General features: G+C 39.4%; 1 protein-coding gene across 4 annotated transcripts in view; it reads left to right on the top strand.

The window, feature by feature from the left end:
- The first annotated feature begins 2977 nt into the window (after positions 1-2977).
- Positions 2978-15969, top strand: part of IL5RA (interleukin 5 receptor subunit alpha) — a 61302-nt gene continuing 48310 nt past the window's right edge. For all 4 annotated transcript variants that reach the window (XR_004054308.1, XM_030920935.1, XM_010357145.2 and 1 more), the window contains exons 1-7: positions 2978-3409; positions 4662-4803; positions 8334-8418; positions 10534-10679; positions 11518-11656; positions 15401-15554; positions 15634-15821. Coding sequence is in view for 3 of the 4 variants with exons in the window: in XM_030920935.1 (XP_030776795.1) it covers positions 8337-8418; positions 10534-10679; positions 11518-11656; positions 15401-15554; positions 15634-15821 (709 nt within the window). In the remaining variant the exon portion in view is untranslated. The remainder of the gene's footprint in view (positions 3410-4661; positions 4804-8333; positions 8419-10533; positions 10680-11517; positions 11657-15400; positions 15555-15633; positions 15822-15969) is intronic.

Genomic DNA, 15969 nt, shown 5'->3' with positions numbered 1-15969 from the left:
CTCTGTGATCTGGAGCCCAACCCAAGATTAAGCAGACCCCAGTCAAAACTCAGACACATGGGTTAGAAATACATGCCTATCACAGTTTACCACTGAGGGATCTGTGGTTTTTTGTTCTGTAGCAATAGCCGACTAATACACTACCACTTAGACATAACTATTCCTATCAGTCTGATCTTCTGACCAAAAATAAGATTGTAAAAAATTATATGTGTGTATACCCTCCTGTTGTTTTTACTTTACATTTTTTCATAATATCCCATGTTATTAAAAGTTCTTGATTGGCTCTTGCCTGTAATCCCAGCACTTAGGGAGGCCAAGGCGGGAGGATCACATGACGCTAGGAGTTTGGGACCACCCTGGCCAACATGGTGAAACCCTCTCCCTACTAAAAATACAAAAATTATCTGGCATGGTGGCACATGCCTGTAATCCCAGCTACTTCAGAGACTGAGGCACAAGAATCACTTGAACCCAGGAGGCAGAGATTGCAGTGAGCCGAGATCCTGCCACTGCACTCCAGCCTGGGTGACAGAGCAATACCCTGTCTCAAAAGAAAAAAAAAAGTTCTTGATAAACATTCCTTTTAACATCCACATCACATATTTCAACCTTGAGCAGTTACATATTTCTCTTCACCATTCCTATATTACTTTTACTATTCCAAGTAAAGGTACAATGAATTTTTCTCTCTTTTGTATAAATCTTGATCTACATTTTTCATTATTTCCATAGAATCAAGTTCTAGAAGTTGATACCTTTAACAAGTTCCTTTAACCAAAGTTCATGGTGGAGCCACTGAACCATGATTTTCGTTTTATTACTATTCATATTTCTATTTGGTTAAACTCACATTGTTTTGCTTAAGGGATGCAGACATATTTAATTTCACTTTTTAAAAAAGACTTTCGTGAATTTTTCCAGCATGTTCTGTCATACTGTCTTCATTTACATTTATTATAAAGAATTAAATTATTGCCATAAAAAACAAACAGGCCTCACTCAGTGCCTCATGCCTGTAATCCCAGCACTTTGGGAGGCGGAGGCAGGTGGATCATCTGAGGTCAGGGGTTCAAGACCAGACTGACTAACGTGGTGAAACTCCATCTCTACTAAAAATACAAAAAATTAGCTGAGCGTGGTGGTGGCCTGTAATCCCAGCTACTCGGGAGGCTGAGGCAGGAGAATCGCTTGAACCCAGGAGGCAGAAGTTGCAGTGAGCTGAGATCGCACCATTGCACTCCAACCTGGGCAACGAGAGCGAAACTCCATCTCAAAACAAACAAACAACCAACCCTTCCCCTGCAAAAAAAAAAAATACAAGTCCCTGCCTCTCGTTTTTTCCTTTGTGCCTATACAGAAGCATAGAGACATTGTCTCTGTGTGAGCATGTGTTTGTTTTGCTTGTTTGCTTGTCTTTATTGGTGTAGTTAATTACAGATCATATACCCAGGAAGGTGGTATGGAAGGAGTAGCCAGATCTAATTTTCTTTATACCCTTCACCGTGCCTAGCATAATGCATAGGTGGATTCAATGAATATTTGAGTAAATGAATATAAGAAATATAATAGAGACCATTGGCTGGGCGTGGTGGCTCATGCCTGCAATCCCAGCAATTTGGGAGGCCAAGGCAAGTGCATCACTTCAGGTCAGGAATTCGAGACAAGCCTGGCCAACATGGTGAAACCCCATCTGTACCAAAAATCCAAAAAATTAGCCAGGCGTGGTGGCAGGGGCCTGTAATCCCAGCTACTTGGGAGGCTGGGGCAGGAGAATCGCTTGAACCTGGGAGGTGGAGGTTGCAGCGAGCAGAGATTGCACCACAGCACTCCAGCCTGGGCAACAGAGGGAGACTTCGTCTCAAAAAATATACATATATATATATAGAGAGAGAGAGAGAGACCATTAAAGCAGACTTTTAAGCCAGAAATTAATGTCTTCACAATGATTAATACGTATTTTTAAGGCTTCATTAGTGAGAAATATGCTACAGGTATAAACAGATGTGCAGGACTTAAAAGAGTAGGCCAGATGGTTGATACTATAGCTAAACTTTTCTGGGTGCCTCTTAGCAAATAAATGGATCTCTCTCTGTTCCTTGTGTTACTTCTCTTTTCCCCAAGGAAAATCACATTTTTCAGGTCTGACAACGATTTTCAACCTGACAACAATTGCTCCAGTTTCATTTTGGCAACTGCTAAAATTGTCACCTTGGGAACCCCAAGCACACACACTGACTGTACTTGCACAGCTCCTACCCTGAGCCTTTCGGAAATTTCCTCCAGGAAGCCCGTGTATCATCTCACAAACAGAACCACTGATCTAACCTGGGCAACCATCTTTCTGCATCTGCTCTGTCTGAGACTCTCACCGGCTCCTAAGGAGACAGTGAATCCTGCATCACTCATCCCTTAGGCTAGACTGAAGGTCTCCTTCCAAAGGCAACTACTTACTACTCTCTGCCTTGGGTCATACAAGAAGCACTATTCTTATCTATTCACACGCTAAGCTATTTTTTTTTAAGTCAGCTTTGCTAGTCAGTCTCCTCGAAATTCCCCAGGAGGAATCAAACAGAAGTAGAACAAAGGACAGGAAAAGCCAAGGAGGTTTGCTGAAGTTGAAGCATTCTGAAGACAGCTGGGTGCTACAATGGGTGTAATGTGAGGAAGGTGGTCTTGGGTGCACCCACAGACCAACACTGCCATTGTTACAATTTGTGTAGGATGATCTCAGGTGACAGAGAGTAGCAATTTATCACACCCAGAAACACATCCCCCACACATATTTATTTGAGGGTACCAGACCTGCTTACAAAGCAGAGAAGAGTTAAGGCTGTTCTCTAAGGGCTGAGAATTGCTGCTACTGCCTAGTGAGTAGGGAGAGGGTACTCCTCAGGCCCTATTTCCTATCAAATCATGTGTCAGTGTTGCCTAGGAGATAAAGGCACAGTAACTACTCTAGCCAAACAAGGCACATAAACAGAACAGAAATGCAACGGCTTAGAGCACCCACAGAAAACTTGATTACCTTGTCACCATGAGTAAAAGCTAATTCCAACTCCTGAAGAGAGCAAACCAGCTCTGAAAGAGAGTGAAAACGCAGACGAGACAGTTATCAGATAATGGCTATCTGGACGAGAGATTCTTTCATTTGACAGCAGTTTGGTTGTTGGGAGTTCCAGTTTGGCTTCTACATAGTTGCTCTGTACAAATCCTCCTCCATATTTTCTTAGAGAAAATGTGTTGCCATCCCATCGTGAAGGAAGCTGCCCAAGAGTTTTTAACCATTACAGCTGTGATGATGAAAGAGTGAAGAACCGCCTCTAAGTTAAAAAGTAGTGCACCCAGAGATAAAGCTCATTCTCAATGCCCTGCCGCTGCTTCTCATCGATGGCCACTGCACTTCTCAGTAAGTGGGAATCAAATGCTTCACTCACCACAGAGTAAGCAAATAAATATCTTTTTTCTATGACATGGGCTAAACAATACCCTGTGCTCCACCTCCTAATAATTTCACTATACCCAGGGTGGGGAGGAGGGTCAGGAAAAGCAAGAAACAATGACTTCTACATATATGACAAACTTGTAAACAACAAAAAGGGGAAACAAAACTCTTTATAATTCTAGTATTATTAGCAGGGACAGAACTAATAATGGTCCTATTAAACTTGCATTATTAGGCAGGTCATGTTGATTCTGGTATAGCATTCTATTCTTGTGTTTTGGCTCAGTAACTGAGATGTGCAGATCCGTGGCAAGGTGAGTCATATTAAAACAACACCTATGGTTTTGTTGATGCTTATGTAAGACATTTCTTTTCCACAGCTCTAGATAATTATGCAATTAAAATGAGAACATATATTCTGCCAAGATTTCTTAGAAAATAAATGAGTTTTCAAAATATGGTACAGGGTATAATAAAATAGGAAGTTTCAGAGTTAAGCAAGAAATCTACAAATAAAGAAACAACAACAAAAAGTAGATAATGGCACTTTATCTAACTGAAGGAGGCATTCTGCTTTTTCTTTCTGGCAGGGGTTCTTGGATTTCCAAGATGGTTTCATTGTATATAAAATGTACACAAATTTGCTGAAATATTTCACTTGCTTTTGTGTTCATTAATGTATTTACCTAAAGCAAGGTAAGCATATTTCCATGTAGACAGAAAAAAAGGATGAAATGGAACCAAAAAAAGGGGATAAAACGAGAGACAGAGAGAGAAGAAAAATTAGAATCTTTTAATACCCATGAGCCTAAAATTAATAAACACATGAAAAGTGATGGTGCTTTTATAGCCATGTGAATAATATACTTAGTACTCGCTTTAATGAATTACCATACTGAACATTTTATTACCTGGTATGATTTCTATTTTAAGTGAATATGTCCTCTTTCATGGTTATCGAAAAAGGAATTTATGTAGCTATTTGTTAAAAGTTTGCATTTCAAAGCATAATACAGTTTTAGAAGTTAAATCACCTCATTTGTTTATATTACTTGAAACACTGCATGGGAAATTTTTAGGCAAGGTATCTAAAGTCAGCCAGACTTGTTACACACTCCCCAGCCTGCTGCACTCCTGACCTAACTCATTCCTCTGTTAGGTTTCACCGCACATTGCACATTAGGGCTGTGCACTAATTTGCTTCTATTCCACACAGGGCCAGGCACACTGAGCATCGGTCCTGTGCCTGACACTGTGCTATATGCTGGTGTTGCAGCCATGAGCATAGACACGACAGACACGGTCCTCGCCATCTACTGTTGAGTACTGATTGGAACAAGAGGATCGTCTGTAGACAGGTATGCCCAGGAGCATGGATGTGGGATGACAAATTGCACCGTGTGCAATTGGCAGGAAATATTTAACCACTGGGATATTTATAGCAAACTCCTTTTTCTATTTTTCCAAATACTCAAGGTGGCAACACCATTTCCACTTGGACTGACAGAGAGTTTTATGATTATAGCCACAACCTGAACTCATGAGTTATATTTTAGGACTATTTCAGAAATTTAATCAAAAGTACAGTAGTAGTAAAAAAAAAAATTACATGCATAAGTGGTCCTTATTTTTCATTTATATATTTAGACATGAATGTGCAGTTTTTCATTGGGGGGTAACGCAATATACCTAGGTAAACATGTCTTTTGCAGTTTATACCTTGGTTTATTTATTCTTCATCCCCCAAGAGATAACTTTTATTGCTGATTATACTGTACAGGATAAAAGAGAAAGTAAACTCTTTATATTTAAAGGCCTAACAGAGCATGAATCTTCTCAGTTGCTTTACAATTTCTGCCACTAAGGTTGAGTCTGGAATTAGGTGTCACCACAGTTGACTCAAAAAGGTTTTAAAAACAGGGGTGCCAGTATAACTTTGGTTATGAAACGAATGTCCCAGGCAGAAAAATAAGTTAGGAAAAGAAGAGGGGAAATATTTGTAAGTCTGAACTTCAGTAGAATTTGATCAGTTCTCAAGAACACTGGGGAAATCCACTGCTAATTGTCAAAATTTCACCCAACTTTCTAGAAACACCTATAGAGAAGGAGGTTGTGGTTGTTTTCTCCAAAGTTTCAAAAAATGTTACACCTATCAGAAACTAGATTTTTAGAGAGCACTTAAGGAATTTTAGATTGACTCGATGAAATGTTATATGAGCAAGTAGATCATGATTTTTCTTAGAGACTGAGCACGTATTCCTGGTGATAAAAAACCTATGCTTCATTCTGTTTAGTTTGCATCTTATTTTAACAATTTAATGGTTTTCTGCTAGATTTTAATTGGTACCCATGAGAAGAATGAGTCGAACATATTGTTGATATATATATATTTAAGCTAATGAAGTTGCTCTATTATTTTATAGTGAAATATGACACAGTTGACGTCTATATAATAGTGTATCTTTGGATTAAAGAAATAGCCTGAAGAGATTTGTTTTTTATATTTTTTAGCAGGGACAAGAAGTACTAAGAGGCCACAGAGAGTGAGCAGAATTGTAGAAAACATAGTACCAAATCCTGAAGCTCTAGTAATATTCAACCTTATGTAAAATTTATCTGACTAACACATAAAAAACTCATGCTCGGTAATATTTAGACCCCTATTGAGTACCTTGTGCTGCCTATAGGACAACTGATTTTGTTCAAAAGCATCTCTTTTTACATATAAAATACAACAATGAGACATGAAAAAGTTATCTACTTATTTATGGCCAAAAACTAATAATCAAAATTTTTTTGAATGATCAAATTTGAAAAACAATTCTATTTTTGGGAGCTATAAAATCAGAATACATGACAAATTCTAGGGGAGAGTGCCTGCTTACATAAAATATTCAATTATCTCTCCACTGAGATATTCAACAGTTTTATTATTTACTTTAACAATTTAATTGCAAAGGATAAATAGATGTTTATTGTTTTTACAAGTACACTTATAACATAGTTCTACTTTGCCAGTCAGTGAAAGTCACAAAAAAATTAATTGTGCAGTTTTTTCTGACCTAGAATTTCTATTATTGAAAAATTAGTGCAAAATGAGAACATATTTAATATTATTTCAGGAAATGCTGACATTTTAAGAAATCACCTTCATAACTTAAAGAGGAAGCTATCTTTGTTGGTGTTCTTAAGGAATTTGTATCTTTGCTTCTCAGGCTTAGTAGACTACTAGTGTTTTCTCTTAATTCATTAAAATTCTCACTTGTTGAAACTTTTTTTAAATTATAGAGTACCTGCTTTTGTTGTTATCGTCATCATTTTTTTTTTTTCATTTCTACATAGTGTGAAATCCTCAGAGAAAAATAAACAGGATTTTAAAATAAAAACTGGCATAGTTCTGATCAACAATACTTAAGTTTATTGGAAAAGGAATTGAGTGATTTATATGTTGATCCTTTCCTGCTGTTGTGGCATTTTACCAATTTCATTAGTAAGTTCAGCAGTAATAGCAGCAACTTAAGTAATAATTTAAGAAGTAATAATGAAGTTAAAAGTGTTCTGTGCTATTTCCTGGAGGTATTCATTTAGCCCAGGTCTCTCCTGTGGTTCTACCAGAATTATATTTGGAAAATACCAAGCCACTTAAATAAATGTTTTAGCTGAAATTATAAATCATTGTAATTAGCACCATAAAGTTGACAGAGCATAGGTTTCGCCATTGAAAGATCAGAGATGGGGTCTAGGCTCCATTACTTAACAGCTGTTTGATCTTTGGCAGATTATTTCACCTTTCAGACTCCTTTCCTTCATGGGTAGGAATAATGTCCGTGGAAGGGATTTCCATCATATATAACAGCCACATGTGTCTGGTACCAAATCTCTGAGGGGAGCACGTGGTAAGAGAGTAGGAAGAACTGCTGTGTAAAAGTGAGGGCAACACAGGGGGAAGCCATGCGTGTTATCTGCCCTTTAAAGCTAAGTTCTTATGAGAAATGCCTTTCAAAATGTGCAGAAGAAAAACTCAAGACTTCTCATCTACAATTCCCAGGAAGAGATCACCAACTCCCCTCTTTGACATGTAGAACAGGATGCGGAGACTTTTGTGTGTGTTCACCCTGGGTTATCACATTTCCAGCTCTCGATTCCTTCTCATTGCCCAATTGTTTCAAGGAGATAGAAATATTGTCTTTATTTTCCCCAGGTCTATCACTATGTTTTTCAATTATTTTGTAACCTGCTCCCTTTTGGGGAAAAAAAAGAAAAAAGAAAACCTCTCCAAAGTCAAAGTACCACAAGTTGATTCTGGATTGGTGAGACAAAGTTTCTCTTTCTCAGGCTACCAATTGTTTTAGATTGAAGTTTCCTGTCATGTTCGCTCATCTTTAAATCCTCATAGTGAAAACGGTAATGTTGTTTGTTTCTTTTATTGACTATGCTAGAACTTCTACCGTTCAAAGGTCTGCTCTGGTCTCTTGCCGAAAAGCAATACCCTCCTATTTGTTTCCTTCTCTTCCAGTTTTGAACATACCTTGGGTTCCACCAGGAATGTCTTTTCCCTGTTGTGTGTGTCAAGGACTCTAGTTCACCCTTTAGATGGCAAATTAAAAGTCTCTGCTCCTATTGTATTCCATACACACCTTTATTGGGGGCAGTTTTTCAACTGGTTTATATTTATCAATTTATATTTCATTCTGTCTTTCAAGCTATGAATCTACATCAGAAGGGCAAAGTCCAAGATTTGGTCATGTTTGTATTTCTAGCACATCACAAATATGCCATAAATGTTTGTCAAATGGCCAAACAACTACATTTTATGTTAGAAAGCAGCTATCAGTTTTTCTTAAAAATAGCAGCAAGATGATTTTGGTATCTCCCTTGTTTTCTGTAGGATATGATCATCATGGCACCTGTATTACTGATACTTTTGGGGGCCACTGAGATACTGCAAGCTGACTTACTTCCTGATGAAAAGAGTAAGGACCTTCTATTCAATTCAATAATGTTTACTTTTAAAAGTATGTTAGTAAAAGGATAACATTATTTTCTCTTAAACTGTCAATTAGAACATTATATATGGATTTTTATGAGATAATATTTATCCTCAAGACAGATGCTTTAAACATGCTATATTTTAAGAAAGCAATGCTGGCTGAAATGCAAATGTTATGCTACAGTGGGAAATCAAAGTCAAGGTGTGGGTGTCCAGGCACCATGGAATAAAGCTGGCGCCAGTGGTCGCATTTGGAATGTCTTCCCACACAAGGGAGTAGTTAGAAGGCCCCATGACCAAACATTAAGTAATTTCCACTGCATTTTGTCCTGAAATTTGTTGATGTACGTATTTGGTGTGATGACACAGTTTAAGGAAAATCATCACATGGTCCCAGTCTAGCACTGTCAACAGAACTATCTATGGTAATGACAATGTTCTATCTCTGTAATGTCCAATGCAGTAGCCACTAGCCATATGTGACTATTGAGCCCTTGAAATACGGACAGTGCAACTAAGGTAATGAATTTAAATTAATTTAGGCCGTACGTTGTGGCTCACACCTGTAATCCCAGCACTTTGTGAGGCCGGGGCAGGTGGATCACTTGAAGTCAGAAGTTTGAGACCCACCTGGCTAACATGGTAAAATCCCAACTCTACTAAAAATTCAAAAATAGCCAGCTGTGGTGGCACATGCCTGTAATCTCAGCTACTTGGGAAGCTGAAGCAGGAGAATAGCTTGAGCTGAGAGGCAGAGGTTGCAGTAAGCTAAGATCGCACAACACTGACCTTCAGCCTGGGCAACAGAGTGAGACTCTGTCTCAAAAATTAATTAATTAATTAATTAAAATTTCAATAGCCACAAGTTGCCAATGGCTACCATAATGGACAGTGTAATACAGACAGAGCTCTAAAAATCCTCATGTGGTAAACATGGATGTAGAGATGTGGAAGTCTGTTAAGATCAATGGATAAATCCTGATAACTTAGTAAATGAATAAAAGAAGGTTTTGTAATTGTGTGCACAATACTGCCCTAAATGTAGTAAAAAAATTAAAAATTGCATAAATATACACCCAAGAAAAAAATAACGAATATATCATATGTGAATGCCATTCTTAGTGGTACAATTATTTTAAAAAATTTATCTTCTTCTTTTTGCTTATCTGTGTTTTCCAAAATTTCTTCAATAAACAGATACTGATTTTGTAATTAAGCAAAAGCTTTTATTTTGAAAGCAAAGTCAGAGAGTGGTTCATGAAGGGGGAAGAAACCTTTTCTTTCTGCAAAGCCCTATTTAAGTAAGTTTGCTTGCAAATATTTTTGTCTGTGACTCATAATAAGACGTAAATACATTTTTACGTTATGTACCAGCACACATACAAATATATAACTACCTTTATGTAGTGGAAACGAGATTCATGAAACAACTCTTACTATGTTTGATGCACACTGATATTTTCTATTCTATTTTTCTTTCACATCATTAAAAGAAAAATTATGGTCACAAACCAATACGTTGTTATCATTGCCTGTTAATGGATAATGACTCTCAGTTTGAAAATTATGGTTATAGTGAATAGTGAATAGTGATATAGTAACATGTTCATCTTTCAATAAAAATATAGGTATTATAGGTAAACACCTGGACATGGGCAACATAAAAAAGATATTAAAAACAGTTTTAAAGAAACCTCTTCTAGGCTGGGCGTGGTGGCTCCTGCCTGTAATCCTAGCACTTTGGGAGGCTGAGGCGGGCAGATCATTTGAAGTTAGGAGTTGGAGACCAGCCTAGCCAACATGGTGAAAACCTGTCTCTATTAAAAATACCAAAAAAAAAAAAAAAAAAAAAAAAAAAAAAAAAAAAACAAACCCATTAGCCCAGCGTGGTGGCATGCGCCTGTAGTCCTAGCTATTCAGGTAGAAATAGACACTTTCTCTTTGCCCCGGTGTTACAGGCATGGTAGGAGCAACTGTGTCTGTGGTGCTGGCAGGTCCAGGACAGCATCTGCAGGGCAACAAATATTCAAAAAGTTTTAAAAGTGCTGCCTATGTCCAGTTGAACATTGTGTTGTTTCTTTATTCTTTGAATCAACAGTTTCACTTCTCCCACCTGTCAATTTCACCATTAAAGTTACTGGTTTGGCTCAAGTTCTTTTACATTGGGAACCAAATCCTGATCAAGAGCAAAGGAATGTTAATCTAGAATATCAAGTGAAAATAAATGCTCCAAAAGAAGATGATGTAAGTGTTTATTCTAATGGATATCCTTATTGAGAATAAATATGCATTTTGACTGCATTTTATCAAATGAAATTTTAGATTAAAAAATAAAAGTACTGACAGGCTCTTTGTTATGTTACCAGTAGACTAGTGTCTCTCTAAGAATGCCTGTGAGCTAGTGCTGGATGTATTGTTCAGCGTTAAACGGCATCGCAGAACATTTTAACTTTCCGATGATTCTTTCCCTTAAGGAAGAATGCTTAGTAACTTTTTAGGCACAATGGATTGGATACTGGTTTTCTGTTTCCCCTAAAATCACCAACAGAACAGGAGACAGTAGCCTAGCAAAACAAGAACACAGCAGACAGAGTGGAGAGTCAGGGAAACCAAGTTCGAATCCCAGTTCATCCACTTCCTGTCTTTGCAACCTGGGACAAGTCATTTAGCTTCTCAGAGCCTCAATTTTACCTCGGGGCTACATTCAGGCACCCAGTACATATTAGATGTGTAATAAAGTCAAACAAAGGGAGAAGTGATTCATATTAACTATTTTTCAGTCAATATGGAATTCTAGAGAATTTTCTGTCAAACATTGACCTCTGGGGAGATGGTGGTCAAAGGGAACTTCAGTTTAACTGTAATATTTCATTTGTTTTTACAAGAATAATGTGTTCATGTGTCATTGAGAAGTTACTATGTTGTTATTACAATAGTTTGTTTTGACTTTTTTTCTAGAAAAACTATTTCATTGCATCTTACTCGTCATTTAAAAAGTAGAAGAAAATGCATATTTGATTAAAATAGCTCTCTTAAGGCTAGTTCTCTTTTATGTATCAAGACTTGTGGGTTTTATTTTTAGTATGAAACCAGAATCACTGAAAGCAAATGTGTAACCATCCTCCACAAAGGCTTTTCAGCAAGTGTGAGGACCATCTTGCAGAACGACCACTCACTCCTGGCCAGCAGCTGGGCTTCTGCTGAACTTCATGACCCACCAGGTAAAGCAGGCCTCCAAAAGTCCAGTTTGTATGTTTTGGACTTTGCAAATATGGAAAAGCAGAAAAATTAACACTAACTCACTTTTCTTTAGTCAGTCACCTGTTCTTGTCAAGTACTCTCCCATATCAACAACATCCTAACTAAGGCTGCTGCCACTTCTTATCATAACCAACTGAATTCCATCTGGCACATTCTTGCAGAAATATCCACCATCTGTGAATTGGCCTCCAGTGGAAAGTTGGTGTTTCTGATACTTAGAATCAGTAATACTTCTGATCAAACACTTAAGTGCACACACACAATAGGGGAGAGAAAAGAGGAGAAGCAGGCTACCAAGTCCTGAGGCATATGGGTGCACCCAATAACAATTGCCTTGGTCAGTTGAGCTCACGGGTAATTTTTGAACAATTATCCTGTCATATCGCCAGCTGAAAAGACCATGCCTCCTGAATTGTGTTGGTAACTTAAAACAGAATCATAGGCCGGCGCGATGGCTCAAGCCTGTAATCCCACCACTTTGGGAGGCTGAGACGGGCGGATCACGAGGTCAGGAGATCGAGACCATCCTGGCTAACAGGGTGAAACCCCGTCTCTACTAAAAAGTACAAAAAACTAGCCAGGTGAGGTGGCGGGTGTCCTGTAGTCCCAGCTACTTGGGAGGCTGAGACAGGAGAATGGCGTGAACCCGGGAGGCGGAGCTTGCAGTGAGCTGAGATCCGGCCACTGCACTCCAGCTTGGGCGACAGAGCGAGACTCCGTCTCAAAAAAAAAAAAAAAAGAAAAAAACAGAATCATAAAGATCTTCTCATTTACTTTTTTTTTTTTTTTTTTTTTTTAAATAGAGTCTCCCTCTGTTGCCCAGGCTGAAGTGCAGCAGTGTGTTCTCGACTCACTGCAACCTCTGCCTCCTGGGTTCAAGCGGTTCTCATGTCACAGCCTCCCAAGTAGCTGGGATTATAGGCATGCGCCTCCATGCTGGACTCATTTTTGTACTATTATTATTATTATTGAGATGGGGTTTTACCATGTTGGCCAGGCTGGTCTCGATCTTCTGGCCTCAAGCCATCCACCCGCCTCAGCCTCCCAAAGTGCTGGGATTACAGACGTGAGCCACCATGTCCGGCCCCATTTACTTGTTATAACTTGTCTAGACCACATACCAGCCAATTTGCGTGGGCTTGATCCCAAGTACAGCGACTAATCCAAGGCAGATACAGGATCACAGAGATGGGTTATTGTATGTGGCTTACATCAAACCACTATTCCCCCTTTCTATAATGAATAACTGGATTTTACCTATAAGGCACTTTGCAGCTTACATTTCTACAATTCTAATTATCCTCTGAGCACTCTAATATAGGATGACACTAATAAAAATTATTTCTGTTTTGAACCAAGTGGAATTCACATAAAATGATTCCTTGGATGAGAACTATAAGACAAAGAGTCTCTATAGATCTCTAAACTGTACTTGCACATGGACTTCCCGGTCATTTGGTGCATGGACAAATATATATTAGGTTGGTGCAAAAGTAATGACCAAAATCACACTTACTTTTGCATCAACCTAATATATGAATATATACATGAACTGAATAAGTCAATTTGCTTCGAGATATTTCTTCTTTTTATCTGTGCAAAAGCAAAAGTACAGATATATCTTTCATCTGTGCAAAAGCACAGATATAAAGAAGAAATCCATCTTTAACTTCTCTACAGGTAATAAGAGGCTCTCTCTCATCATCTTCTCCCTCTGCTTCTTGAAAAACACTGGCTGACAGTCATAAAAATGATCTACAGCTGACTTAAGCTACGATCAAAAGACCCCCTCTATCTCTCAAGGCTCCCACTTGGATGCGGTCCTTCCTGGCCTGGGTGCAAGAGCTTGTTTCCTTCTCTGAGCAACCACCAACAAGACCAGTGTTTCCCACAGTGTATTTGAAAGACCAACAGTTAATACAGCAATGAGAGGTTGAAACGAAAACAAGTCTTTCTAGTCACATAATTTGAGAAAGCCTTAATGAAGCAAACACAAATAAGTTTGCATTTAAAATCTTGGCTGGGTGCAGTGGCTCACGCTTGTAATCCCAGCACTTTGGGAGGTCGAGGTAGGTGGATAGCTTGAGGCCAGGAGATCGAGACCAGCCTGGCCAATGTGGTGAAACCCTGTCTCTACTAAAAATACAAAAATTAGCTGAGTGTGGTGGCACGTGCCTGTAATCCCAATTACTGGGGAGGCTGAGGCAGGATAACTGCTTGAACCCAGGAGGGGGAGGTTGCAGTGAGCTGAGACCATGCCACTGCACTGTAGCCTGGGTGACAGAATGACTCTGTTTCCAAGTAACAATAATAATCATAAATAAAATAAATCTGAAGGTTTTCTTTTTGTTTTTTGAGACAGGGTCTCACTCTGTTGCCCAGGCTGGAGTGTAGTGGCATGATCGTGGTTCATTGCAGCCTCGACCTCCCCAGCTCAAGTGATCCTCCCTCCTCAACCTCCCAAGTAGCTGGAACTACAGGCACATGCCACCACACCTGGCTAATTTTTGTATGTTTTGTAGAGTTGGGGTTTCGCCATGTTACCCAGGCTTGTTTCAAACTCCTGAGCTCAAGCAGTCTGCGCGCCTCAGCCTCCCAAAGTGCTGGGACTACAGGTGCATGCCACCACGCCTGGCTAATTTTTATATTTTTTGTAAAGACGAGGTTTCACCATGTTGCCTGGGCTGGTCTCAAACTCCTGGGCTCAAGAGATATCCACCAGCCTTGGCTTCCCAGAGTGCTAGGATTACAGGCATGAGCACTGTGCCTGGCCAATTCAAGGTTTTCTTAAAGTCCTAGTATATTAAAGAGGACTTTAACATGCTAATGTGCATCAAGTCTGCAAAGCAGTGGTATTATCTTGCAGTGTTGTCAACACTCATTTCTTCTGAGCAGCAACCTATGTAATTCATGAAGCATTTGGATACAACCTAATGAATCACACAATTCTAGGATGGAAAGGGATACTCAAGACCTTCCTGTACCAACCCTCTCCTTTACAGTTGAAAATACAGAGCCCAGAAAAGTGGGGGTCAATGTCTCACAGCTAGTTATTAACAAATGTGGCATTAGAGCACCAAAGTTGCTGGACATCAACCTCTAAACGACAATATATTGTACTTCTCTTGAACTTTGTCACATTTATTGCACAAACACCACCCCCAAGCCCCAAACAAAATAGCTGGGAAGCTCTTTAATATCAGAAATGGGGACTTTTTAATTCTAATTCCATATCTCCAGTAAGGTGGCCTTTTGTAGTTAGTAGGTTTCTAGAAATATGTGATGATGGCCGGGCATGGTGGCTCATGCCTGTAATTTCAGCATTTTAGGAGGCTGAGGCGGGTAGATCACTTGAGGTCAGGAGTTCGAGACCAGCCTGGCCAACGTGGTGAAACCCCATCTCTACCAAAAACACAAAAATTAGCCAGGTGTGGTGGTACACACCTGTCATCCCAGCTACTTGGGAGACCAAGGCATGAGAATCGCTCCAACCCAGGAGGCAGAGGTTGCAGTCAGCCGAGATCACACCACTGCACGCAGCCTGGGTGACAGAGTGAGGCTCTGTCTCGAGGGAAAAAAAAAATGTGAAGATGATTATTTTTTGGTGGTGAATAAGATGTTCACATCGCTATAGTTCCAAAAGAAGCATGAAATTCAGAGTTTGCCATGGCAATGTTTTGTTCTTTTTATTTTTGACTACCTAGGGTCTCCCGGAACCTCAGTTGTGAATTTAACTTGCACCACAAACACTATAGCAGATAATTATTCACATTTAAGGCCATACCAAGTTTCCCTTCACTGCACCTGGCTTGTTGGCACAGATGCCCCTGAGGACACGCAGTATTTTCTCTACTATAGGTTAGTACTGTACCTATTTTTACTTAGGCAAATGGTTGTTTCCTGCAACCTCATAAAACTCATGAGTGTTCCAATTTAGGTATGGCTCTTGGACTGAAGAATGCCAAGAATACAGCAAAGACTCACTGGGGAGAAACATCGCATGCTGGTTTCCCAGGACTTTTATCCGCAGCAGAGGGCGTGACTGGCTTGCGGTGCTTGTTAACGGCTCCAGCAAGCACTCTGCCATCAAGCCCTTTGATCAGCTGTTTGCCCTTCACGCCATTGGTAAGATCGACTTAACCCAAAGCTGAAATAACTGAATCTCAGAATCTCAGCACTGGAGGGAAGGGTTATAAAGATCACCTAGTTCTACTACTTTTCTGATGCTAAGTAAGCATCAGGCCCATGTTTGAAAACCACTGAGGCAGGGTTC

The sequence above is a fragment of the Rhinopithecus roxellana genome, chromosome 1 (assembly GCF_007565055.1).
Source record: "Rhinopithecus roxellana isolate Shanxi Qingling chromosome 1, ASM756505v1, whole genome shotgun sequence".
NCBI classification, from domain to species: Eukaryota; Metazoa; Chordata; class Mammalia; order Primates; family Cercopithecidae; genus Rhinopithecus; species Rhinopithecus roxellana.
Note: the sequence above shows the minus strand (reverse complement) of the source record. Positions and strands in the feature narration are given on the sequence as shown.